This window comes from Papio anubis, chromosome 12 (assembly GCF_008728515.1).
Source record: "Papio anubis isolate 15944 chromosome 12, Panubis1.0, whole genome shotgun sequence".
NCBI classification, from domain to species: Eukaryota; Metazoa; Chordata; class Mammalia; order Primates; family Cercopithecidae; genus Papio; species Papio anubis.
Window position 1 is genome coordinate 93453092 of NC_044987.1, and position 27672 is coordinate 93480763.

General features: G+C 46.9%; 1 protein-coding gene across 4 annotated transcripts in view; it reads left to right on the forward strand.

The window, feature by feature from the left end:
* The window catches only part of NAT10 (N-acetyltransferase 10), a 43563-nt gene extending 16912 nt beyond the window's left edge, over positions 1-26651 (forward strand). For all 4 annotated transcript variants that reach the window (XM_021925922.2, XM_021925923.2, XM_021925924.2 and 1 more), the window contains 21 exons: positions 1894-2027; positions 3203-3296; positions 3755-3853; positions 6915-7051; positions 10585-10709; positions 11140-11290; positions 11880-11976; positions 12847-12963; positions 13826-13927; positions 14019-14093; positions 14995-15111; positions 16509-16642; positions 16842-16890; positions 19038-19134; positions 19232-19342; positions 20236-20408; positions 20928-21047; positions 21428-21526; positions 21984-22057; positions 23152-23235; positions 25820-26651. In XM_021925922.2, coding sequence (XP_021781614.2) covers positions 1894-2027; positions 3203-3296; positions 3755-3853; positions 6915-7051; positions 10585-10709; positions 11140-11290; positions 11880-11976; positions 12847-12963; positions 13826-13927; positions 14019-14093; positions 14995-15111; positions 16509-16642; positions 16842-16890; positions 19038-19134; positions 19232-19342; positions 20236-20408; positions 20928-21047; positions 21428-21526; positions 21984-22057; positions 23152-23235; positions 25820-25931 — 2301 coding nt within the window. In that variant the 3' untranslated portion in view covers positions 25932-26651. The remainder of the gene's footprint in view (positions 1-1893; positions 2028-3202; positions 3297-3754; positions 3854-6914; positions 7052-10584; positions 10710-11139; positions 11291-11879; positions 11977-12846; positions 12964-13825; positions 13928-14018; positions 14094-14994; positions 15112-16508; positions 16643-16841; positions 16891-19037; positions 19135-19231; positions 19343-20235; positions 20409-20927; positions 21048-21427; positions 21527-21983; positions 22058-23151; positions 23236-25819) is intronic.
* Positions 26652-27672: the final 1021 nt, after the last annotated feature.

The following is a 27672-nucleotide window of genomic DNA, read 5'->3' on the forward strand; positions in this document are numbered from 1 at the left end:
TTGGGCCATAAGTAGTTAGTGGCTCCTGTCCTTCTGTGTCACTGGCACCTTGCTTTTGCTTCTAGGTTCTCCTCTAGGCACTGGGGCCCAGCAGTAGGCAAGAGGGATGCGCCTGCTTCATGGAGCTTGCCTCTTAGTGAGATGAGACAGTCAGTAAATGAAAGACATGAGCAGATCATGTGGTGAAGCAGAAGATGCTGCGTACAATGGGAAAAAAGAAAACGTTGCAAAGAGGGATAGGGCATGACAGCTGAGGGTAGGGTGCTGCGGTTCTACATACAGGGGGCAGGGGTGGCCTCATGTAGGAGGTGATTTTGGAGCCAAGCCATGAAGGAGGTGAGGTGAGGTGAGGAAACAAGCCCTGTGGCTCTTGGGGAGCCAGTGCTTCAGGCAGAGGGAGCAGCACGTGCATGGGCCTGGGGTAGGGATGTCCCTCTGTGTTCCAGGCCTGGCAGGGAGGCTGAGGGGCTGTAGCAGGGTGAGTAGGTATGGAGGAGGAGATTTTTGGAGGATCTTTCAGGCTACTGGCAGGGCTTTGGCACTTACTCTATAAGAGATGGGAGCAGTGGAAGCTTTTATGTCCTTAGTCTCCTCTCAGCATAGCTGCCAGAGGCATCCCCAGACTTCTTTTTAAGAGGATCCTCTGGCTGCCATGTTGAATATAGACTGGTGGGGTGAGGATGGCAGCAGGAAGACTAGTCAGGAGGCTGCTGTCATGATGGAAGAAGGATAGGGTGGTGGCTTTGAGCAGAACAGTAGAGAAGGATAGCGGTGTAAGGAATGGTAGGATTTTATATATGTTTTGGAGGTAACAGGATTTGCTGACGAATCAAGTTATCAGGGAAGAACTGAGGAGACTTTGGCCCAAGCAGTTGAACAGTTAACTGAGATGGGAAAGACTAGGTGGAGGAGGTTTGGGGCAACTTTAGGCGTTCAGTTTCAAGTTTGAGATCTGTAGCGTACAAATGGGAATGTGCAGGAAGCAGTTGCATGTGTATAAAAGTTTGGTGTGGGCCAGCTGAGTGCGGTGGCTCTCATCTGTAATCCCATCACTTTGGAACACTGAGGTGGGTAGATCACGAGGTCAAGAGATGGAGACCATCCTGGTCAACATGGTGAAACTCTGTCTCTACTAAAAATACAAAAATTAGCTGGGTGTGGTGGTGTGTGCCTGTAATCCTAGCTACTTGGGAGGGGTGAGGCAGGAGAATCACTTGAACCCAGGAGGTGGAGGTTGAAGTGAACCCAGGAGGTGGAGGTTGCACCACTGCACTCTAGCCCCTGGTGACAGAGCGAGACTCTGTCTCAAAAAAAAAAAGTCTGGTGTGGGCCAGGCGCCATGGCTCACGCCTGTTAATCCCAGCACTTTGGGAGGCCAAGGCGGGCGGATCACCTGAGGTCAGGAGTTCGAGACCAGCCTGGCCAACATGGCGAAACCCCATCTCTACTAAAAATATAAAAATAAGCCGGGCTTGGTGGCACGCACCTGTAATCCCAGTTAGGAGGCTGAGGCAGAAAAATCGCTTGAACTTGTGAGGCAGAGGTTGCAGTGAGCTGAGATCGCACCACTGCACTCCAGCCTGGGCAACAAGAACGCAACTCCATCTAAGAAAAAACAAAAAAAAAGTCTAGTGTGCAGGGAAGTGCTCCAGACTGAAGCTGTAAATTTGAATTATCAGCATCTATTAATAATTGATACTGTAGGCCTTGAGACTGACAGGAGATGACCAAGGGAGTGAGAAGTCCAGGTGCTGAGCAGTGCTCTCTGGCCTGCAAGAACTGCCGCCCTCTTATTTAGCCTGGCATCAACCTCACTTCTCCACAGTGATGGTGGTGAATGGCAGAAACTTGGACCTTTCTTGGAGTTCACCTAATGTGTCTCTCTTTCCACAGGCCAAAGCTGTCTTGAAATTTATTGAGGGCATCTCTGAAAAGACTCTGAGGAGTACTGTTGCACTCACAGCTGCCCGAGGACGGGGAAAATCTGCAGCCCTGGGATTGGCGATTGCTGGGGCGGTGGCATTTGGGTAAGGGGATTCGATCCCCCATCTTTAGGAACTCTGGGCGCTGTGGGGGTAGTGTGCAGGGTTGGGGTCAGAGGACTGGTATCTGACGTTCCTAGTTCTGAGTTCTGAGTGGGTTCTGTGTGTGTTTTCTCTAGGTCTTGATTTCCTGCCGGGAAACAGCAGCACTGTTTCCCCAACCCACCCTAAAGGTGCATGTTTACTTGTGTGGAAACATAGACACATATATACCAGGGCCTTTGTAATCACTATTTACAGTTGAACAAACATGCAGAAGCAAAGAAATGGGAGTAAGAAACTTTACACCTCTCAGGGCATGAGAATATGTGTGACCAGCTTTGCTGACTGAGAAAAGTACAAGTTTGACATTTTAATGATTTTGATTAAGAGAAGCTTTCTTTGGCTTCTGAGGAGCTGGTTTTAGGTGTGATGTTACTTTCTGTTCTTTTCTGTTGGGTATGGAAGATACATGCAACTGCCAGTAGAGTATGTTCTTCCAACTTCTCAGCCATAATAATGCACCTAGAACTTACTTACTGTGTTTGCTTTTGTGCATTATCTTCCTTGGTGCTCTTTAGAGCTCTGTGGGCATTTTATAGATGAATCAACCCAGGCTTGGGGAGTTCCAGTGATTTACCCAAGATCCTCCAGCAAGTCAGTGCTGGTAGAGCTGGGGCTTGAGCTTAGCTCCTGACTCCTTGTCCTTCGTTCTTCGTGCTGCTCTAGCTGTAACAGTCAGCCTCTTAGCCATTAGTATCTGCTGTTAGCATCCTTTATACTCAGCAAGGCAAAGCTAACTTGGAGGTTAGCTTTGGCCTTGGCCTGAGCACCGATTGAGCTCTCCAGCTTCACCACTTGAAAGTCTCAACACAGCTAGTGATGGATGTGAAACTACTTACTGTAGCAGTGCCCTGGATTGGGGAGCAGTCTGTCTGTTCTGCACACTGAGGGCGTTGTCTCCACAGTGCTTCTAAGCAATTTGCTTTCACAGATGTTGGTAGCTAAATGTCTGGAGTTGCTTTGCTTTCCTTTCTAAAAGGTGTCCTGACTTTTTCCCTTGCTGTTACCTCTGGTTATCACCTTTGGGACAGGAGCAAACAAAAATATTTTCTTTTTTAAATTGTTTCTTTAAAATGTTCCTAATTTCTTAAAAATCCTTCTTTTATTTTGTTCTGTAGGTACTCCAATATCTTTGTTACCTCCCCAAGCCCTGATAACCTCCATACTCTGTTTGAATTTGTATTTAAAGGATTTGATGCTCTGCAATATCAGGTAGGAAATTTGGATTAAGAATTTTTATTTTGGACCAGGCATGGTGGCTCACGCCTGTAATCCCAGTACTTTGGGAGGCTGAGGTGGGTGGATCACCTGAGGTCAGGAGTTCGAGACCAGCCTGACCAACATAGAGAAACCCCATCTCTACTAAAAATACAAAATTAGCTGGGCGTGGTGGCACATGCCTGTAATCCCAGCTACTCGGGAGGCTGAGGCAGGAGAATCGCTTGAACCCGGGGTGGGCAGAGGTTGCAGTGAGCTGAGATCAAGCCATTGTACTCCAGCCTGGGCTCGAAACTCCATCTCAAAAAAAAAAAAAAAAAAAAAGGATTTTTATTTTGATACAGTGCTGGGTTTAAATCCAAGTGAGGTCTTTAGAATGCTTGCTTACTTTCATAATATTTAGTTTCTAAAACTTGTTTCTAAAGTTTGTCATTGGTTTGACTCCCCACCAGGAACATCTGGATTATGAGATTATCCAGTCTCTAAATCCTGAATTTAACAAAGCAGTGATCAGAGTGAATGTATTTCGAGAACACAGGCAGACTATTCAGGTGAGGCTTGTTCTCAGACACTGATGTGCAGGGCCAGTGTCTTGCTGTATTTTACTGGCTCTAAGATGTTTCCTGTTATAGACATGTATGTCTTGTGTAATTGCATCTCTTTTAGACAATGGTGGTGTTGTTTGCTAAACCTGTTCCAGATTTTCAGCCTCTTCTGAAGAAAAACATTCAGCAAACTAACAAATATATATAGTTAGATTGAAAAGTTGTGTTTTTGTCCTTTGAATATGGAATAAGTGGGGTGGAAAGTATACTGATTCATTAAAAGAGAATCTTTCTTCTGACATCAGTTCTAACTTTGCTTAGTTATTGCAGTTTTTGAAATGTTGCATCTGTAACTAGAACAATAACCTTACAGCTTAAATGAAAAAAAGAACTTTGCAAAATGTGCTCTGAATCTTTGTGGTTTAGCCAGTGGCCTATTTTCTTTTTTAAACAGTGTTTTCCCGAAAGTTCTAAAAATCTCTAGCACTCTGTAAGCCTGAATGGTCTGCACTTGTCCAAAGGCTGCAGTTTTGCTAAATCTCTGGGAGAGGCATGAGGTGACGGGCTTACAGATGGACTGAGACTAATGGGCTCTTACTGGAGGAAGTTCATTGATTGTTTTTGGAATTGGGTTGGGAAGTGAGCCAGGTGAATTTGGCAGTTTGTACCCTAGCATTTTATGCCTGTCAAAGCATATGTATATGCATGTCAAATAAGTTATACCTTTGTATCAGAGGCCAGATTATAAACAATATTAAGTGTTTATGCCCTTTACCTTAATTTTTTCTTACTAGTCTCTTTCTAGAATCTCTTCATTCTGTATATTTCTTCTCACTTTTGCTTGATTCTCCCAGCTGGCAGGAGGACAGGCTGCTGTTGGTGAGGGTCAGGCTGCAGGCAATGAGAACACGGAGACCTGTTAAAACTCAAGAAAAATACACAAACCGAAGAAGGAAAACATTTCCGTGAAATGCCCTGCCTCGGGCCTTGCTCCTTCTTGAATTTGTAATCAAATACTCTCTCATATTACCAGAGTTCTTTTGTCTCCAGTGTGAGCACAGAGGAGGTGACCTTACTTTATGAGATTCCATTTGTGTTCCTTTCAGGCTTCTCTTTGGTCTCAACATTGAGAAAAAGAAGAATATTAGATAAAAGTTGGCTTCACCTCCCTTGGGGGGCTGCTTTCTGCTGCTTTTATGAGATGCTTGTTTAGTTTTTCCCTTGAAAAATCTAAGATCTGGGGCCCTGTTGAGGATGTACATTCTGCTGCTAGCAATGAGTGGGGTTGGCCGGGCATGGTGGCTCATGGCTGTAATCCCAGTGCTTTGGGAGGCTGAGGTGGGTGAATCACTTGAGGTCAGAAGTTGGAGACCATCCCGGCCAACGTGGTAAAATCCCATCTCTACTAAAATTTAAAAAAATTAGCCAGGCATGGTGGCATGCGCCTGCAATCCCAGCTACTCGGAAGGCCAAGGCAGGAGAATTGGTTGAACCCGAGAATTGGTTGAATCCTGGAGGCAGAGGTTGCAATGAGCCGAGATGATTCCACTGCACTCCAGCCTGGGCGACAGAGTGAGGCTTTGTCTCAAAAAATAAAAAAAAGAAATGGGTGAGGTTGCCGCCTCCCTGGCTCATCAACTTGTAGCAAAGCAGTTAGAACATCTTATTTGTAATGAAATAGTTCAAATGTATAGGAGAGTGCAGAGACCAATATAACATTCAGGTGCCCAACACTCAGGTTTAAGTATTGTTGACATTTTGATGTTTGCTGTGTTTGTTTCATATTTTAAATGTCACTTAGGTTTTTGTTTTAAAGAACTAAAACATCACAAATACAGTTGAAGTTCCTCAACCCCTTTCCAACCTATTCCCTTCTGTCCCTCCCCAGTGGCGACTCATTTCTGATACTGGTATGTGTCCTTTCAGTTAATGTGTTTCTGTGTTTACTACGTAATTATCTGTCCATAGGTGGTAACGTACTATACTTGTTCTCCTTCATCTTTCCTTTTCTAACAGTTGTTTTCAGGATCTATGCAGATTAAAGCTTGTAGATCTGGTTGATTCATCTTTAGGTGTTATATAAGTAAATTATATTTACATGTATGTTTCTCAAAGTGGAATTGTTGGGTTTTAGGATTGTGTAGTTTTCCAGCTTTCTTAAAATTTGCCAAATTCTCTTTCATAATGTTTATACCAATTTACCCCCATGCCAGCATTCATTTGAGCTTTAATTTCTCTAAGAGCTCACCAACTCTGGACGTTTTACAGCTATTTAAGTTTTGGGAAATGTCTCCCTGCTGTCTTTAGCATTTCACTGATTATTGGTGAGGCTGAATATCTTTGTTTATGTTAATTGGTTATTCGGGTTTCCTATAAGATACCTCTTCATTGCTTTTCAAACCACTTTAAACTTAGCAGGAAGCCCTGAAGAAACTGAAGAGGTTGTTTGTATGCATAAAGATAAGTAAGTGTGCATGTATTAAGAAAATAACAAGTTCTAGAAATGTCTGTCAGCAGGGAGACTTGGCCTTTATAATCATGCCATCAGAGCAGGGAGCACAGTGGCCGGCATGAGAAATTCGACATCTTCCTCTTTAGCCACCACTGGGGTCGAGCTGTGCCTTCAGCTCATCGGCTTCCCTTATCTGAGGCTGGGGGAAAACACGAGGAGACAAAGGAGAGAAAGGAAAGGGAGCCACCATCTGTCTATCAGCACTGTGAGTCAGGCACTGGGCAGGGCATTTTTACATACCTGCTTTATTTTTCCCTCAAGCAGCCGTAAGATAGGTATTTCCTTCACTTTACAGGAGGAGTCGTCTGAGGCACTGTGGGATTAAGTGACTTGTCCAAGGTCACATGATCAGGGGCTGAACTCTCTGAACCCAGGTGTCTGACTCCAACCCCATCCCATTTTTGCCCTGCCAGGAAAAAGTAGAAAGGAGGAATGAGAGGAGAGAAGGAAACAGGCAGAAAGAGGAAAGAAAACAGCCTTTATGATGAGTCACCAGTAATCGCAGCTGTGACATGAGTTCGCTAGGCTAATAATCTAAATTTTCCTTCCCCACAGTATATACATCCTGCAGATGCTGTGAAACTGGGCCAGGCTGAACTAGTTGTGATTGATGAAGCCGCCGCCATCCCCCTTCCCTTGGTGAAGAGCCTCCTTGGCCCCTACCTTGTTTTCATGGCATCCACCATCAACGGGTAAGGCACCGTGAGCAGGGGTCCTTACTCCCGTGGCAGGCTCTTGCAGATTCAGGGGCATGTAGCGAATGTGGCCTGGGCCTGGACAGCTAAGTCTGATTCTCAGAGGCTCTGAGTGTTTGGGGCTGCTTCGTTCTCTACTGGCCTTCTGCAAATGGAAACTGCTCTCTTAATGAACTGTTACATGTCTCTGGCCCGACATGAAATGGGCAGCATAAGACTAAAGAATTATAGTCTTATGTGCTGAGTGTCTGCTTCTGTCTGTGTGAGAAAATGTTGGAAAATACATGGATGGCGATACCAATACCTTATATCTTAGAAAATATAGTATTAAAGTACTATAGTTATCGTAAGAAAGCAAGCTCATAATGACATGAGTGGTTTTTTAAATTTGAAATATTTAATTTTTAAATTTGAAATATTTAGTGTTTGCTATTGAAAAATTACAACAGGTAAGCAAAAGAAAAATCACCTGTAGCCGGGTGCGGTGGCTCACGCCTGTAATCCCAGCACATTGGGAGGCCGAGGCAGGCGGATCACGAGGTCAGGAGTTCGAGACCAGCCTGACCAACATGGTAAAACCCCGTCTCTACTAAAAATACAAAAAAATAGCTGGGTGTGGTGGCGCGTGCCTGTAATCCCAGCTACTCAGGAGGCTGAGGCAGAAGAATTGCTTAAACCCAGGTGGCGGAGGCTGCAGTGAGGCCGAGATTGCCTCACCGCACTCCAGCGTGGGCAACAGAGCGAGACTCTGTCTCAAAAAAAAAAAGAAAAGAAAAGAAAGAAAAATCACCTGTAATTCAACCATCTGGAGATAGATTTTGTTAGAATTTTGGTGTACATTTTCTCTGCATTTACTTTTTTCATTTGAACAAAAACATTTTTAATTTGCTTTTTGAATATAACAATGTATTGTGAAATCTTTTGAGGTCGTTAAATATCTATCTCCAATATTGGGAAGATTTCTGTATGGAAATCACATCTTAAAGAGATTATTCTGTATGCAGATTTATTGTGACTGTTTTGCTTACACTGAAAATACTGAAATAAAATGGGTTTTTATTTTTCGAACAGCTTTATTGAGATATAACTCACATACTGTACTATCTATCCATTTAAAATATGTAATTTAATGGTTTTTAGTATGTTCACAGAGTTGTACAACCATGCTCACAACCAATTTTAGAACATTTTTATCACCCCATAAAGAAAGCCTGTGCATCCTCTTTCAGTTCCTCCACAGCCCCCAACCCCAGGGAGTCACTAATCTATTTTCTTTAGCCATAGATTTGCCTATTTTGGACATTTCATATAAATGGAATTATAAAATATGTGGTCTTCCATGACTGACTTGCAGTGTATATCAGTATTTCTTTCCTTTTTGTGGTTGAATAGTATTCTATTGTATGGATATACCACATTTTATTTTTCCTTTTATCTGTTGGTGGACATTTGGGTTATTTCTCCCTCTTGGCTATTATTAATAATCTTGCTTTGAACGTTAGCGTGCAGATTTTTGCGTGGACATGTTTTTCACTTCTCTTAGGGATACACCTAGGAGTGAAACTACTGGGCTAACTCTCTGTTTGACCATGTGAGGAGCTGCCAGACTCTTCCAAAGCAGTTGCACATTCTACATTCCCACCAGCAGTGTATGAGGGTTCTGACTTTTCTGTATCATCTCACACACTTTTTATGTTTCATTGTGATTATAGTCATTCTAATAGGTGTGAAGTGACCTCTCATTATAATTTTCATTTGCATTTCCTGGTGACTAATGATGTTAGCATCTTTTCATGTGCGTGTTGGCCACTCATGTATCTTCTTTGGAGAAATGTCTATTCATATCCTCTGTTCATCTCTCTCATTGGGTTGTCTTTTTTATTAATGATTTGTAAGGGTTCTTTATATCTTCTTGATAGCAGGTCCCTTATCAGATGTGATTTACAAAAATTTTCTCCCATTCTATGGGTTTTTTCACTTTCTTTCTTTTTTTCCTTTTTCTTTTTTTTTTTTTCTTTTTTGAGACAGACTCTCACTCTGTTGCCCAGGGTAGAGCGCAGTAGCATAATCTTGGCTCACTGCAGCCTTCACCTCCCAGATTCAAGCGATTCTTTTGCCTCAGCCTCTTGAGTAGCTGGGATTACAGGTGTGTACCACCATGCCCGGCTAACTTTTGTATTTTTACTAGAGACAGGATTTCAGTATGTTGGTCAGGCTGGTCTCAAACTCCTGATCTCAGGTGATACGCCCGCCTCCCAAAGTGCTGGAATTATAGGCATGAGCCACTGCACCTGGCCACTGTCTTTATTATAATGTCCTTTGATGACAAAAGTTTTTAAGTTTTGTTGCTTGTGCTTACTCTATTTTCTTTTTTTTTGTTCTGTCGCCCAGGCTGGAGTGCAGTGGTGCGATCTCCACTCACTGCAAGCTCCGCTTCCCGGGTTCACACCATTCTTCTGCCTCAGCCTCCCGTGTAGCTGAGTTCACGCCATTCTCCTGCCTCAGCCTCCCGTGTAGCTGGGACTACAGGCGCCCGCCACCGCGCCCGGCTAATTTTTTTTAAATGTATTTTTAGTAGAGATGGGGTTTCACCGTGTTAGCCAGGATGGTCTCGATCTCCTGACCTCGTGATCCACCTGTCTCGGCCTCCCAAAGTGCTGGGATTACAGGCGTGAGCCACTGCGCCCGGCTCTATTTTCTTAAATAAGTAAATGGAATACCTTTGGGGGAGCTTTGTTATGTGGGGTGGAGAGTGGGAATAAAACACTCATTCTAGCTTTTATAATTTGAGTAAGAGGAGGTATTTTACAGTCCTGAATATAATAATGAGTACTATGAAATGAGGTAATGAAAAAAAGTGCTCTGTGTACCCTGTGGTCACATATGCTTGTGACTAAAGACAAGAAGAAACTCAGCAATGAAAGCTGATTGAGTTATCAGATTATAGGTGATTTAATTTTTTCCCAACATGTTTTAGCTGTTTTATGTCACCTTTTAAGTGAGCATAGTAATGAAAAGAATTTCTGAGGTGGTGGATTTGTTTTATTACCCAAACTGGAAATATTCTCAGTTTATTTCCTTATGCACCATACTTCCAAAAGCAGCTCCGTTAGTTGACCATTTAACTTTGTTCCAGCTTCACTAAAACTGCCTAAAGCCTTTATGCCAAAGGCTTTACTTACACCCTTTTTCCAGTCCTTATTTTTTAAGTTCACATCACAGTCCTGTGAAGTGTATAGAATAATCCCCCCTTGAAGATGAGGCTAAAAGAGATTGAACTCCTTGCTCAAAGATACTAAGTAGATGAGCCAGGATGTGAGCCCAGGCCTGGGTGGCCCCTCGCTGATCCACCGTGCCACCCTGCCACCTCTGGACAGGTGCCTGCTGTGCTGGAAGTTCAGAGATGAGGAAGGCTGTCCTGGGGGAAGCAGGGATCTGATGTTTCAGCAGGTGGAGGAAAGCAGCTCTCTGTCCCCTCCTAGACAGTGGTTTGGTACCTCATGCCTGATTCCTTTTGCCTTTGCTTCTAGCTATGAGGGCACTGGCCGGTCACTGTCCCTCAAGCTAATTCAGCAGCTCCGTCAACAGAGCGCCCAGAGCCAGGTCAGCACCACCGCTGAGAATAAGACCACGACGACAGCCAGATTGGCATCAGGTACCCCAGAACCTGACCTGGGCCCCGCGGTTCACAGCAAGGCCCTTCAGACTTGCCGATCCTCGCTTCCCCTGTGACATCATGGGCAGCACCAAACCTTCCCACCATCAGGCTAGGAGGTTGAGTCCCCAGGAGGAGAAGTAGCTTTTCTTGGCCAGTGACCGGATGGGAGCCAGACTAGGGCCTTCTGATGGTGGGGTCCTTGTGTGTCCTTGTCTCGGTATGGTTGCGTTGAGATCCCTTTGAAGTTGGTATCGTGGCAAGTTGAATATCCACCAAAAACAATTTTAAACCACCCAGTTTAAATTCTTACCACGAGGTCTCTGGCCACCATGGGACAAATATAAAGTGAAACATTTTTCCTTGCTTGTTTAGACAATACATATTTAATCATTGTTTCTTCTTTTGTGTGTGTGATTGTGGGGAGCAGCGCGGACACTGCATGAGGTTTCCCTCCAGGAGTCAATCCGATACGCCCCTGGGGACGCAGTGGAGAAGTGGCTGAATGACTTGCTGTGCTTGGATTGCCTCAACATCACTCGGATAGTCTCAGGCTGCCCCTTGCCTGAAGCTTGTGAACTGTATCCTCCTCTAGGTTTCACTGGCCCTGTGAAAAGGAGAGGGGCGGTGTAAGAATTCAAAGGATTTGGGCCCTTTGTTTCATAGGATGCTGCTCTAGAGAAAAGGGAAAGTTGAACATTTTCAATTTCCTTTTTCTCTTCTTCCTTCTTTTTTTTTTTTTTTTTTTTTTGAGACAGAGTCTCGCTCTGTTACCAGGCTGGAGTGCAGTGGCGTGATATCGGCTCACTGTAACCTCTGCCTCCCGGGTTCAAGCAGTTCTCATGCCTCAGCCTCTCGAGTAGCTGGAATTACAGGCGTACGCCACCACGCCTGGCTAATTTTTATATTTTTAATAGAGACGGATTTCACCATGTTGGTCAGGCTGGTCTTGAACTCCTGACCTTGTGATCCGCCTGCCTCAGCCTCCCAAAGTGCTGGGATTACCAGCGTGAGCCACCACGCCCGGCCCTCTTCTTCCTTCTTTTATGTGTTTCTGCTTAGGACACTGAGCTCCTGTTCCCATCTAGGGAAATTTGTTCTGCCTCCAGAGAGTAGTATGACCAGTCTTGGGCTGCTTGTTTTGTTTTGGTTTCTTAACTCCAGACCCAGCTACTACGTTAATAGAGATACTCTCTTTTGCTACCACAAGGCCTCTGAAGTTTTCCTCCAACGGCTTATGGCCCTCTACGTGGCTTCTCACTACAAGGTAACTGCAGCTAGCCCTTGTGTGAATGTCAGCAGGGAGCTTCAGCATTTCGCAGTCCCCTTTTACCTGATTTACATCTTTTATTACCTAGTGGCTTAGGTGACTGTTCCATTGGGACATTGATGAGGTCCGCTGATCTTGCTGTGTGTAGGTATAGAGCGTGGAGCTCCATGCAGTAGCTGGACAGGGTGGAAAGCCGTGCCCATTTTTAAAGGGCTGCTTTCATTTCTTGCCTGCCTACTAAACTGATAGGATGAGGTGACATTGCAGTTGTGGCCCGGTGGTGCAGTTTGACCTGAGACCAGCTTTGTAGCTCTGGGCTATTTTTATGAAACAGTGCATTTGAGAGTTTAGAATATCTGAGACTCTTAAAAACGAAAGGGTTGGTTAGAAAGGATACCTTTTTTTTTTTTTTTTTTTTTTTTTGAGACGAAGTCTCGCTCTGTCGCCCAGGCTGGAGTGCAATGGCCGGATACTTTTTGAATGTCTAGGTAGTATTTTTATGAACAGCCTGTAACGGAAGGCTTGAAGAGTTGGCGTTAGAAGTGGTGACAGTTTTTCCTGAAATAGCAGCCTCTTATCTGTAAAAAGTTCACTTCCTAGCTGTGAAATAAGTAGTGCTAAATAAATTCTCTTCTGCTGTCCAGCCTCAGTGGATGAGAGGACAGTAGGCGTTTGAGGCTAAGTTTGACTTAACTTGTTATGAAGAGTCTCAGACTTGCCAAAATACTAGAAGAGTGCTTTGCTGGAGCTCCTCACTTGGCTTTGGAGAAGGCAATACTGCAGTCATCCTGTGGTTTTGAATCGAACCTCTTATGTTAAGGGCAAGAGGAAGAGTGCTTCTCACTGACCCGTGTTTGGCTTCCACAGAACTCTCCCAATGATCTCCAGATGCTCTCCGATGCACCTGCTCACCATCTCTTCTGCCTTTTGCCTCCCGTGCCCCCCACCCAGAATGCCCTTCCAGAAGTGCTTGCTGTTATCCAGGTATAGGAGCAGAGGCATCCTTGTGGCAGTGATTTGGGGAACCACTGATGCATCAGGAATTAGTGGCTCAATAACTGCATTGTGGGAGTTTTGAAACTGTGGAGTCCTAGTCTGGAACCAAGGGGCTGGGTCTGCTGAGACAGGTGACTAGGGTGCACTGGAAGAGGTCAGTGCCACTAGACACCCAAAGCTCCGCTGTTCGTGGACGGGGAAAAGCCAGAATCGACCACTCTCTTATTTTGACTCACAGCTTCTTCCACAAACAGACTTGTTTGTTTTCTCCCTTTATTACAAAAGCAATACATGGTGCTTTTTGCATTAGAGGCTACAGATTGGGGAACCAATTTTTAATGCCTAGCATGGATGTATTTATGCATTTCTGTATCACTTTTCCTTTTCATATACATGGGAACGCAGTATTTAGTAATCTGCTTTTACTTTTAGGCAGTGTTAAAATACTCATAAGTTTTAAAAGCTGTGTAGTATTTCATTATATGCATGTACCATGATTTGTTCAACCATTCACTTGCTAGACATTTGAGTTGTTTTGAACTTGTGCTGTTCTGTGCAGAGCCTCATGAGCATCCTGTGTCTTGATGACATTGGCACACTCACAACATGCATAGAGACTCTCTTCCAATGTGGCTGTTACTTTTTGGGTCAGGAGGCTGTCTTCTGTCTTGTAACATGGGGCATGGTAGTTAAGCTCCTGTTAGGAATGGATGTGTCAGTCAGTGTCAGGGTTAAACCTGAACACGGGTGTGGAAACAACTGGCCTAGTCGGAGAAGCAAGCTTTATTCTGTGAGTGGGCTGTGTATCAGAGCTGGCCTTTCTTCCTGCACTGTCCTGCTTCCCCCACAGGTGTGCCTCGAAGGGGAGATTTCTCGCCAGTCCATCTTGAACAGTCTGTCTCGAGGCAAGAAAGCTTCAGGGGACCTGATTCCATGGACAGTGTCAGAACAGGTGATGGGCTTTCCCTGGCATGTCTGAGGGAAGCTGGCGGTGTCTGAAGATGTCTGTGTTGCTAAGTTATTGGTTTGTGTCTCCCACACAGTTCCAAGATCCAGACTTTGGTGGTCTTTCTGGTGGAAGGGTCGTTCGCATTGCTGTTCACCCGGATTATCAAGGGGTAATGTGTCCTCAGGCTCCCCTGAAGCCGTGTTGCTGGCGGCACTTTAGGGCGGGGGGTACTTGGTGGTTGGAATAAGAAGATGGTCAATTGGCCGGGCGCGGTGGCTCAAGCCTGTAATCCCAGCACTTTGGGAGGCCGAGACGGGTGGATCACGAGGTCAGGAGATCGAGACCATCCTGGCTAACACGGTGAAACCCCGTCTCTACTAAAAAATACAAAAAACTAGCCGGGCGTGGTGGCGGGTGCCTGTAGTCCCAGCTACTTGGGAGGCTGAGGCAGGAGAATGGCGTGAACCCGGGAGGCGGAGCTTGCAGTGAGCTGAGATCCAGCCACTGCACTCCAGCCCGGGCGACAGAGCCAGACTCCCTCTCAAAAAAAAAAAAAAAAGAAGATGGTCAAGCAGAAGCAAGTGAAGTGTAGGTACTTCCCTGCTCTGGGGAATTTAGCCAGGGTTCGGGGTGGGCAGGTGGACAGGATGATGGCATATGCCCACTCTTCCTTTGTGAGAGCAAGGACTTGTGAACCAGACCCGTATACCAAAATTACCTTCTTAGAACACCTCACTGGGTAATTGGCCGTAGAAGCTTCCTTTTCAGGCAGTGATACAGAAACTGCCTCTCTTTTGGGCTTGCCCATCTGGAGACCAGAAACCACAGCCATCCTTACCATCAAGTGGCTGTTCTTGATGGGCTAGACCAGTGTTAAGAACTCGAGTCACACTGCTTTCAGTCTTAAGCGTCTCTGCTTTGACCTCATTGAGGAACTTCATTGGTTCTCTTGCCCCGTGCAGTTTGACAGGGAGGGAAGGTTCTCTAGAAGCAATACAGGGGAGTCACCGTGGCTTAGACTGAGAGCAGCTCTCTTCCCTCTGCCTCTTCCCCTTCATGTTTACTCCTAGATGGGCTATGGCACCCGTGCTCTGCAGCTGCTGCAGATGTACTACGAAGGCAGGTTTCCTTGTCTGGAGGAAAAGGTCCTTGAGACACCGCAGGAAATTCACACCGTAAGCAGTGAGGTAAGCGTCTTTCGACGAACTTTCTGTGTCCTGCTTCTTGGGAGGATAATTCTCTGGGTTTTTAGGGGCATCAACAAAAACCAGTCCAGAGCTTTGGGCCCCTCTCTCATTTTCTTCTACTGCTGCTTTCTCCAACCGAACACTTGAGATCTTCAGATCAGAATCATTGGGATTATCTGGCAGCTTGTTAAAAATGTAAATTCTTGAGCCTCATTCTAGACCTACTGAATCAGAAACTCTGGGGTAGACCCTGTAATCTGTAGTTTTTAACAAGATTCTCAGGTGATTCTGATGCTTATTCAGGTCTGAGAATCACTGCTGTATAATCTCCTCTTTCATCCTACACTCAGACTAAGGGAAGTTCTGTCATTCCTTGATAAAAATGACTGATACTAGTAACTGTGACAGCCTTTCATGTGCATTCATTGATTTTCATCGTATGTCTATTTGGGAGCTAGGCAAGGGGCTTTTATTTAAGTCGAAGCAGCTGGCAACATGGCAAAACTCCGTCTTTACAAAAAATACAAAAATTAGCTGAGCGTGGTGGCACACACCTGTAGTCCTGGCTACTTGGGAGGCTGAGGTGGGAAGATTGCTTGAACCCGAGGTTGAAGCTGCATTGAGCCGTGATCTCGCCCCTGGACTCCAGCCTGCGTGACAGAACTAGACCCTGTCTCAAACAATGAAAAAAAAAAGTTCAAGCTCAGAGGTTTGTCACTTCCCAAGGCTGTCAGGTGATAGAACCTGGACTTCATGCTGGATCATAGGAACCTGTCTGTCCCTTTGTAAATCTGTCGGGCATTTCTTTTTTCTTTTTTCTTTTATTTATTTATTTATTTTTTTAAAGAGATGGAGTCTTACTCTGTCTCCCAGGCTGGAGTGCAATGGCATGATTTCAGCTCACTGCAACCTCTGCCTCCCAGGTGCAAGCAGTTGTCCTGCCTCAGCCTTCTGAGTAACTGGGACTACAAGCACACACCACCACGTCTGGCTAATTTTTGTATTTTTAGTAGAGATGGGGTTTTGCCATGTTGGCTAGGCCAGTCTCGAACTCCTGACCTCAGGTGATCCGCCTGCCTCGGTCTCCCAAAGTGCTGGGATTACAGGCATGAGCCACCACTCCCGGCGTCTGTCAGTCATTCCTAAACTCTGTGGCTGTCTTCCTGCATTCTGGAGGTCCAGAGCAGTGTGACTCCATGCATGTTGAGGTGTTTTGTGTACGTGGGAATGATTGCTTGACTGTGGTGTTCCCATAGTTTGACAACCACAGCAACAAACCAAGAAACCTCTCCCAGTTTTTGTTGTGCTAAGTCCAGAGTGAGCTGTGGCAGGGTTGCTTGACGATGTCTCTCTCCCTGTGTCGAGTGGACTGTGTTCTCTCCTTGGCATCTTCACAGGCTGTCAGCTTGCTGGAAGAGGTCATCACTCCCCGGAAGGACCTGCCTCCTTTACTCCTCAAATTGAATGAGAGGCCCGCTGAGCGCCTGGATTACCTGGGTGTTTCCTATGGCTTGACCCCCAGGCTCCTCAAGTAAGTGCCTGCCCTCCTTCCTCAGCATCACTCCTTGGCATTGAGAAAGAAGAGTTCTGTGGGCTGTGTGTCTGTTGGTAGCTGGTGCCTGTGCTAGCCTGCTGTTCGTGGCCTGCTCTCCTGGTGCTTGCCCTTGTGTGTCTGTCAGCCGCTCCCCAGAGGCCACACACAGTGACCTACTGTCTTTGTATCTTTGCAGGTTCTGGAAACGAGCTGGATTTGTTCCTGTTTATCTGAGACAGACCCCGGTGAGTGAGGCATCCAGCAGAGGAAAAGTTTAGGTTTGCCGTTGTGGTAGGTGACAGGCCTGTCCTTGCAAAGAGCCCTAGTGCTGCGTCGCTCTGAGCAGGTGGCTGTGCCTCTGAAGAGGTTTATTCTGGTGGACACGGAAACAGCCATCCTCAGGGACGGGCCACGTCATTACACATTTCTTCCCCGACTACACGGTGCATGCCTTGTGCTTAGTCATAAAATGGCAGAGGTGCACGTGGACTTGTTCATCAGATTCTGAGGAAGGAGAGTGGACAGGAGGATCAAGGGTAATTCCTAGAGTTTTGGCTTGAGAAACTGGGTGTCGGAGGTGCTGTCGGAGGTGGGACTCACTGCAGGAGGAGCAGATTTGGAGGGAAGAGTGGGAGTTCTTTTTTGACATTAATGTGAGATGCCTATTGGACATCCAAGTGGAAATGTGGAGTAGGCATTTATTTGACTACAGTAATATGGAGGTAGGGAAGTTTGGGGCTAGAGATGGAGCTTTGGGAGCCATCAGCATATTCATAATAAAATGCACTGCATGAGGGCACGGAGCTGTTGTCTGTTTTGTTCGTTGCTGTATTCCTTGCACTTAGAGTAGCAATTGCTGTGTAGTATGTGTTCAGTAAATACTTTTGTTGAGTGAATGAAAAATATCTGGAGCCAGTGAAAGGACATGAGGGTGACTCCTTGGACCCTAACATTTAGAGGAATGAGGAAGAGGACACAGCACATACAGGACTGAGAAGGAACAGCCCTGATGCGCAGGAGAAAGTCAGGGTATGTCCACGTCGAGGTGAAGAAGTGGGAATGGGAGTCAGCCCTGTAGAGAGGATGAGGAGGATGAGGACAGCTGGCCGTTGGATTCATCAGCAGCAGTGAACTGCATTGAAGCAGCTGCAGTGGAGTGGAGGCTTTGGCCTGGCCAGAGGGAAGAGGAGGTGAAGAACTAGAAGGGGAACAGGCGACTCTTTCAGGAAGCGAAAGGGAGCAGAGAAACAAGGTCGCTGGAGGGAAATGGAAGCTAAAGGGGGATTGTCAGATGGGAGAGTCTAGAGAATGTTTGTTTGCTGCTGGGTTCGATTCTGCAAGTAGTGGTATAGGTGAGGGGGGCTGACTGCCAGAGTGCAGGCCTTGAGGAAGTGGTGGGTGGGACTCGAGACTCAGGAAGGGAGGTGACCATCTACTTCATCCTTCGGACCCAGGGAAGGCAGAGAGCATGGGAATGGAAGGCATCAGTTGGCTGGCTGATTTGGGGTTGGGAGGATGATGACGTTCTCTTCTGAGTGCTTCTGTCTTCCCAGATGAGGGGAGTCCGTCGGCTGAGAGGGAAGTGTTGGAGGTTTAGGGCAAAGCCAGTATCCGAGGCTAGTGTCCAGTGTCCGTCCGAGGGTTTAAAGTGGGACTGGTGAGGACCGCTGGGTGTTGGGCTGCTTCCGTGCAGGCAGGGAGCCGCAGAGATGGGTTGGTTCTCTGTCGGTGCGTTTGGTGGAGGCTGGGGATGTAAATTCGGCCATCAGCTGCAAGGGGAACGCAGGCTAGTGAGCTGCTGTGTGGTCTGCGGTGTGTCCATGTGGTCTTGTACTGTGCGCTGTTCATTTGTGACTTGATAGTGGTGTTTTTATGGTATGGGCTTTGTTGTTATGTAGTAGAAAATGTAAAAACAGTCGCAATTTTAGCACCTGAAGAAGCCTGCCCTTGCAGACTGGCTGCCAGCACTGAGATACAGGTTTTGTCCCTGGAGTTCCTGCTGTGAGGCACCAAACCCATGTAGACTGGATTGTGTGGAGCTTAAGCCCTAATGACTGAGTTCAGCATCCACCTGAGAGGAACAGGTATTTCCCTCCCGCAGGTCCCGAGCAAGAGGCAGGCCCAGAAGAGCGAGCACCTCTGCTCTGTGTCTGTGACACTTCTGAGGAGATTGCAGGACAGTGATCTTTGCAGCCCTTGCATGTGAACTGAGGTGATATGAGGAAGGTGAAGGCGAGGGCTGTGTTTGAGAAGGGCGCCTCTCCCAGCCCAGGTAGAAAGAGAGGCCTGCGGAAGCACCAAGCCTTTCTTCTCTGAGTGTTTACCCTTCATCAATGATGGGTTGTTCAAAAAAGGGGGTTCTTGGTGCCAGTTGAACCTCTGTGTTGTCCAGAATGACCTGACTGGAGAGCACTCGTGCATCATGCTGAAGACACTCACTGATGAGGACGAGGCTGACCAGGGAGGCTGGCTTGCAGCCTTCTGGAAAGGTGACTGAGGAGTGGGGGTTCTGGGGAGACAATGAGGTGATCGGGGGCTGCCGGGGATGCCTCCAGACCTCTAACTCTGCGTGATGGCACCCCACAGATTTCCGACGACGGTTCCTAGCCTTGCTGTCCTACCAGTTCAGCACCTTCTCTCCTTCCCTGGCTCTGAACATCATTCAGAACAGGAACATGGGGAAGCCAGCCCAGCCGGGTGAGACGGGCAGGGACAGGGAGGAGGGTTGGGAGTGGCTTGGCTGTGTCGGAGGTGGGTGTGGTGTCCTAGGAAGGGTGTGGGCTGGAAATTGAGGGTCTGGTTCTAGCCTGCAGTCACTCGCTGGCCACCACCCACTTGCCAGCCCTCTGCTCTGTCCCAGGCTGTGTTGTCTTTCATTTTCATGGTAAGACTCTGGCTGTGCAATTTGACGTCAGAGGTGTCCATTTAGTTCATGTAGCTGGTTTGTTATGGAGGCCGATTTACATCTGTGCTCTAGGGGAGTGAGGTTTAGTTTCTGAGGTTTAGTTTCCTCATTCATGAAATTGTAGTAAGAACATGCTGCTAGCCTTCTGTAGCCAACAGCACACAGAAGTGCTTTGTGCATACAGATTCTATTTGAATAGAATGTGTAAGAGATTAGTTTTATTGCATATTTTATACATAAGTATGTAGGTATAACATGCATATATATGTGTATATGTGTGTGTATATACTTTTTTGCCACTTATATTTTGATGGAGAAATCTGTATATCTTGAGCTGGGCAGAGGTTACACACATTCTGTGACACCGAATGAAGTGACAAAGCAGGGAAAGAGTGTAGTTGTGTTCCCCTAACCCTAGGCCACAGGGAGCTTTTCCTTGGTCCATGTGTTGAGTATGGGAACTGAGCAAGGGTCCTGTGGCAGCCGTCCCCTCCCTGCACATGGCCCGGAGCCGCCCCTTCTATGGCAGGAGCAGGTTTGGTGCCCCTCTGGGCCAGAGCTGTGTGGTATGGCTGCCAGGCCCTGTTAGATGCTTCTGTGTGTTAGGGTGCCGCCTGGGAGCTGTGTGCTATCTCTTGAGGGTGCCAGGTGACCTAACCTATCTGGCTCTGTGTCCTGTGGTCAGCCCTGAGCCGGGAGGAGCTGGAAGCACTCTTCCTCCCCTATGACCTGAAGCGGCTGGAGATGTATTCACGGAACATGGTGGACTATCACCTCATCATGGACATGATCCCGGCCATCTCCCGCATCTATTTCCTGAACCAGCTGGGGGACCTGGCCCTGTCCGCAGCTCAGTCGGTAGGCTACCTGCTGCTTGCGTGGAGGAGGAGAAGCGAGGATTGTGGAGCTGTTTGTTTGCTGGGTGTTGGGTTGGGCCCTTGGACATAATTGTGTGCCTTTAATTCCTCATAGATCTGATAGGTGGGTAGTGGTCTCCTCATTCTACAGGTCAGGAAACCTGGGCTCTGAAGTCGAGTAACGTGCCCAGCCATACGAAGTGAGAGAGCTGCAGCTTCCACCCCGCTACGTTGCCTTGACACTTAACTCCACTTTAGCAGAGGTTCAGGAACATCCCAAACTTTTATTGTAGTTGTGAAGCAGATATTTGTCAGGATAAAAGTTATTTTGGGGATTTAAGGAAGACAGCATTTCTTGGTGGTCTCAGTAACAGGATGAGAGAGAAGATGCCAATATACACAGTGCTAATCTGCCTTTGTACCAATAGCTTTGGGCAAGAGAGTACCCTAGTTCTTGGCGCCATTTTAATGGGCAAGGGCCTGTCCTAGAGGCCCACCCAGCAGATTTTCCATCCTTTAGGCTCTTCTCTTGGGGATTGGCCTGCAGCATAAGTCTGTGGACCAGCTGGAAAAGGAGATTGAGCTGCCCTCAGGCCAGTTGATGGGACTTTTCAACCGGATCATCCGCAAAGTTGTGAAGGTAACCTCGGCCCGAGGGCAGGGGCTTGATCTCTCTCAGATAGTGCAGCGAACCCACTCCCTGCTCCCGAGATGAACACATGTTAGCATTTAGCTGTGTTTGCTGCATCTCGTCACACACACAAATCCGGGACTTCAGCTCTGAAAAATCTGTGAAGTTGTGTGTGTCCTCTCCCAGAGGCATCCCTGTTAGGAATTCGGTACATATCCAGTCTGTGTTCTTCAACTCTTCTTGCGAATATCCATATTCCTAAACTGTAGAGTGTTGCTTTATGTCTTCAAAATGCACACCTTTCTATAAGACACCAAGCGTCTGGGTCACGGGTGACTGGGCGCCTGCTGTTCCTTCATCTTCTGCTTCTCTGTGGTCATCTTTTGTAGCTGTTTAATGAAGTTCAGGAAAAGGCCATTGAGGAGCAGATGGTGGCAGTGAAGGATGTGGTCATGGAGCCCACAATGAAGACCCTCAGTGATGACCTGGTATGTCCCTACTCAAGGCCTCAGGAGTCCTGGCTTTTCCATCAGTTGCCTTAGGCTGTGAATGCAGACTGTCTTCCCTTCCCCTTTAGAAAGAGTCCTCTGCACTCATTGAGCTAAGTGCTATTCCATAGGTTTAACTGGGCAAATGGACCCAGCATTGTCTGAGCACATACAGGCCTAGAGTTGTGCCTGCCATTGGTTGTGTGTATATGTTATGAATGCAGGATTCCAGCATCTGTTGTAAATGTTTTGTCTTTTTTGGTGACTTCTTAAATGCATATTTTATATACAGAGCTACCTTAAAATAATCAGAGCTGCCTACAAGGCTTTTGCAGGTAGATGGAAGAGAAGGAAATGTTTTCTCATCATTGTGCTATTCCACCCCAGCTTCCCCTTTTCCTGTGTTTGGTTCAGTCCTTGACTCTGACTTAGTCTCTATATGGGTCCTTAACCACAGGATGAAGCAGCAAAGGAATTTCAGGAGAAACACAAGAAAGAAGTGGGGAAGCTGAAGAGCATGGACCTCTCTGAGTAAGGCTTGTGGGAAGCAGAGACTTTGCCTTGGCTTCTGGGGCCCTAAGAATCTGCCTACACGTTTCTTCTAATCATATCCCAGGTGCCCTGGGAAGTGTCTTTCATGGGATCAATGTTAGGAGCGCTAACAGTTCTACTTGACCTTCTAACTGCCTGCTTGTATAATTTTGGAAGAATTGGGTTCCTGAGACCAGTGCGGCCACTTTGACTTTCAAATTGCGTTCTCCGATCCCCAAGGCTCCAGGTCACACCTCAGGTCCTTCCAGGAGTGGGGGTGCCGATTGGATGAGCAGGCACTTTAATGGTTACTTTACTCTATTTGGCTTTTACACGTGACTTTGTTTGAAGAAAGGATTCTACTGCTAAAACCAACCAAACAAGCAAAACCCTTGCTCTGAAACTGTCTGGGGATCCTAGTCCCTTCTGAGCTTCAGCTGTAGTGGTGCTGCCTCTCCCTCCACCACCTGGATTGATGTGAACAATAACTCCAGAATTCGTGGCCTCTGAGCCTCTGTGACCTGTAGTCCTGTTTCTGGGTCATCAGTGATGGTGGCTGCTGGGTGTGTGAGATGGAGGTGGCCAGGAGTCCTTGGTCAGAGAATCGAGCTGTAGTTTCTGCCCTCAGCTTTGTAATATCAAAACCTTGATTTGCCAGGACTGCTAAATCTAAAAGAGAAGGGAGGGAGGGAAGAGGCACAGTTCAAGGGCTTGTGGACAAACGCTTGGAGGTGGGAGTGAGTGAGAAGATTGTGGGGACGACAGGAAGCTGCTTTGGGGGATGTTAATGAGAGTCATGTGGGAGAAGCCAGGCAGGCGCCTTCTGTGCAGGACTGTCCTCACTGACCCCCGCCAGCAGACCTGGTGACCCTCGCTCCTGTGGAGCTTCTATCCATAGAGCTAAGCACCACATCTCTTGGCCCTCCTGCATGCTCGTCCCCTTTGTCCTTTCTGCTGTTCAAATGCTGACACTGCTCAGCCTGGCTTTCATGACAGGAAAGGTCTGATAAGAATGTTGTCACTGTTGTATTTTCTCTTAAGCAGTCCCGTCTTCTTTCAAGCAGGCTTTGATAGTGCCCTTCTGTTTTTTTAAGATACATAATCCGTGGGGACGATGAAGAGTGGAATGAAGTTTTGAACAAAGCTGGGCCGAACGCCTCGATCATCAGCCTGAAAAGGTGAGGGCCCAAGGTCTGACCTACATCTGGCGGAAGAGGCATTCTGGCCTCTCTGCTTCTCTTTAACTTTGACTAGAAAATAGGAGGTTGGAGCAAAAGCTTTGACAGAAAAGTCATGGTTCTTCCCTTTGAGAGTCCCTTGGCCGTTATCCTTGCAGTGCATCTCCCACAGACCAGGAGGGCCATCTCTTAGGCATGGATCTCTTCACTGTTTGTATTCGTCAGCCTTGCCAGGGCGCTGGGCCTATCAGAGAGAAGGGCTTGAGGGAACAGTCCAGAAGCTGCCACTGGCTGAGACTTGCCTGTGGGCTTTCATCATTCAGCCCTCAGGATGACAGCATGAGGGGGCTGTTTTATTACTGTCACTGCTTTCAGATGAAGTAACCAAGGCTCTACGGGGTTAAGTAAATTCCCAAGAAGCACACAGCTAGTGAGAGCTGGAGCTAGAATCAAGTCCAAGTTTCTCTACTGCAAGGCCATAGGTTTAACTGTTACATTGTCCTTCCTTTGAGCCAGCAGTTCTCAAGGTTTTGGGTCTTTGAGTTCCTTTATCTCTTAAAAACAATTAAGGCCCCCAGAGGACTTTTGTTGGTTATATCTATTGTAATTTCCCATATTAGAAATGAAAAACTGGCCAGGTACGGTGGCTGATGCCTGTGATCTCAGCACTTTGGGAGACCGAGGCAGGAGGATCGCTTGAGTCCAGGAGTTCAAGACCAACCTGTGCAACATAGTGGGCCCTGTTTCCACAAAAAAATCTTAAAAAGAAAATAAATGAAAAACTGAGAAATTTAAAAAATATTCATTTGTTCACAGTAATAATGGATTCAGTTGTTTGGAAAAACACTCTCATAAAAATTGTGGTGAGAAGAGTGGCATTGTTTTACATATACATTTTTGCAAATCTCTTCAATATCTGGCTTAATAGAAGGCAGCTGGATACTCATGTCTGTGTCTTCACTGACACTCTTGTGCTGTCATATCTTATACTCTCTGGAAAACTGAATATTTGTGAGAGAATGAAGATGAAAAAAGGCAAATAACTATTTTCATACTAATAGAAGTACATTTTGACCTTGTGGACACCTGAAAGGGTCTTAGGGACCCCAGCAGTCCTTAGACCACTGTTTGAAAATCTTCACTCCAAGCTTCTTATCTGCAGAGTGGTGCATTTGTAAATAACTTAGGCTGGAACCTTCATCAGTTTTCCTTGGGAATACAATGAGGCCTTCCCTGCCCAGAACCTCTGGAATTGAGGCTTTCACAGCTGATTTGGGGGTTGATGGGGAGGGTGAGATTTTGGCAGTCCCCTAGTTACTGGTTTCCTTAAAAGCTTATATTTTGGAAACATTTGGAAAGAGGAAACCTTGTGTCTCTGGGAACTATAGGTCCCAGAAATCAGATACTATCTTCCAGAGTCTCCATTAGTCACTGTGGCATCTTGAAGGATCCAGCATCGATGCCGGCCTCATTTCCCAGATGCTCTGTGGTGCAGTACAGAAGCCCACTGTCGGTGTGACCTGTCTCTGGTTTGTACAGTATGGGAAATGTAGCACAGGGCCCATGATGGCTTTGGCTTTGAGCACGGTGGCTTTCACTGGAAAAAAAGGCTGGAGAGCGTGCTTGCTGTGGAGACAGCCTCGGCTCCTCACTCTGCAGAACTTGGCCTTTCCTGCCATTTGTTTGGCCATTGTTGGTAGTGAGAAGGCTCTTGAGTCCAACCAGCCAGTGCTGTGTGGTTGTTGATGTGCTTGATGGCTCTGAGTAAATGTGAAAGCTTGAACTTTGTGAGCTAAAAATGCTGGTAGCTATCATTAAATACTCTGAGGCATTTCTTTTTCTTCCTTTGAGAGGTACTTCATTCATATAACCTTAATGGTATCTGGTCTGAACTCTTCTCTGTGTCCTTGTAGGGAAGTATTTGTTCCCAGAGCAAAATTAAACCTATGTTTCTTAATGGCAGGTGGCCGTTTGCTGAGTGATTCCTTTGCCAGTATATCAATGAAGAATCCAGGAACTGGTCGCAGGGTGTCACCTGTTGTTTTCGATTTCTTCTTCTCATATAAGATAAATAAAATAACAGTAGCACATCATGGCTATTATTATGGCAGGGTTTTCCTTGGAGTCTCATGCCTTGTATTAAGGACTGTCTTCAGGGTCATTGGGATAAATATGTCTGGTTTCCAGAGTCGCTGCAGTGGTGGTGAGAGTGGTGAGTGGTGAGTGGAGAGTGGTGGTGGGGAATCCTTGTGGTGCCTTAGATCTGTCTTGGGAGAGGGGAGCACAGCGTACTGAGCTCTGAGGAGAACCCGGATTTCAGGTGTTAAGATCAAGATTTGTTCTTCCACAGACTAAGAGCTGGGTCAGGGCAGGAACTGGTCTGTGTGGTGTGTCCCCAGCCCCAGCACAATGCCTGCCCCCTAATAGGTTTGCAGAGAACATTTACGTCCAATCGGGTGTCCTTACATCAAGTTTCAAACGGTGGAAACCCTTTTTCACAAAGCAAAGCAAGCTTAAAACCAAGCAGTCTCAGATGTTCAGATCTGTACATATTTCATTCTTTCTATTTTTTATTTTTCTCTAGTGACAAGAAAAGGAAGTTGGAAGCCAAACAAGAACCCAAACAGAGCAAGAAGTTGAAGAAGAATAGAGATACAAAGAACAAAAAAGATATGAAACTGAAGCGGAAGAAATAGTGAAGAGAAACTTTGGCATCAGTGTTTGATCATGGGAAGATACTCTCACTTCCTGAACCCTCTCTGGCTGGACTGTTATAAGCAATAAGAGGCCCCGGCACACCTGCAAACTGGCCGCGGATTCAGCCTCCGGGCCTGTGTCAGTCTGCGAGCTCAACCTGACTGAAGGCAGAGTCACTCCCAAATGGGTGTCCTTAGAACTTGATGGCTGGGCACTGCCACCTAGAATTGCTAGGAGTCTCTCTCTCCCCAACCAGTCCAGGGCCCTCCTTTCCTGTAAGTTCATATTTTGCTTTGGGCCAGCTTTTTAGGCTCATTCCCGCACACGTGGAAGCCATGTTGCCTCTCGTCCTCCTGAGGCCCTTAAGTACATCGCTTTCTGGTAGTGCCCAGGGGGCTGCTGCTGGGCCGCTGGGTCTCTCTTTGTGGCCTTGTGCCTGGAGCAGGAGGACCTCCAGTCCGTCCCGGCATCCATGGCAGCACGCAGTTAGGTGCACCGGGGTTTGCTGATGTCGTCTTGTGCTGTTCCACTCTTGGCTCCAGCAGAGCCACTGTCCCAGAAACACCTGAGCCTGTAGTTTGTGTAGGATGCCACATCTGCGTCCTCAAGACCTGTTATCTCATCCATTTGGGAAAAGATGTTGGGAAAGGCCATTTTGCTCGCAGGGGTGAGGGGAGGGATAGAGAATCTATTTTTAATAAATAATGTTCTAGAAAGACCAGCTGCCTGTGAGCGTTCTGAAATCCACACACGTGGAAGTTTCTTCTGGTCGGTCTTGGCTGCCTGGTGGAATTTGAAAGGCGTTGGTATCAAGGCCGGAGGTGAGCAGTGTATCTAGGGCTTCCCAGCCCAGAGGTCTGCGGGAGAAGTGGCAGGTGGTTGTGGTCACCTCGAGGGGCTTGGTGTGGTGGCTGGAAGCCAGCTAGAACTGCCTCATTTCCTTCCCAGCTCCTTCCAGGTCACTTGGTCCCTTCTATTTGTTGAGAACAGAGATTACCTGGCTTTACACATACTTTGGTGTGTTTGTTTAATGGTATCCAGGCTAATGAATCTGCAGCCCTGATGTGTTGTCTAGGTTCAAAGAAGGACAGGGAAGGAAACGGTAACTTCTCATCCTAAGGGTATTTCATATGCAGCTCCCGGGACTTGTTCCCAGAGGGAGAAGAGCAGGTTCTGTGCGTGACCCTAGTGCTGCTGAGCCTTGTCACCGAGGCTGTCGGGACGTGAGCTAGGGACCTTTCATTTCTTGGAACTGAAGTTTCCTGGCCACAGACCTCTGTTAGGTCTGTAGGAAATTTTGCTGGCGGTGGGGAGAGGAAATGAGAATAATTTTTATTTATTTTCTCAGGTGGGTGCCTAAGCCTGCCTTTCAAAGAGGGTTTTCTTAGAGCGTGGCCAAAAGCAGAGTCACATTCTCAAATGGTCAGAGCTGGATGGGACTGTGCAAGTTGTCCAGGCATATCATCCTACAGGTAAGGAAGCTTTTGTTTAGTGTCTCTACTTCCAAAGTCTCCCTAGCTGGCTCTGCTCTGGGTGCAAGGTGAGAGGGCTCTGGAGGCAGACTGCTCTGCCCTGACCCTCACCGTGGCCTTGGGCAGGTTACTTGATCCTACCTGCCCTTCAGGTCCACTTCTGCAAAGTGTGAGCGGTAGGAATAGCACCCCCGTCATGGGGTTGTGGTGAGGAGTGGGTGGGGTAGAATGGAAAGCATTTAGAACAGTGCCTGGCACAGAGCAAGTG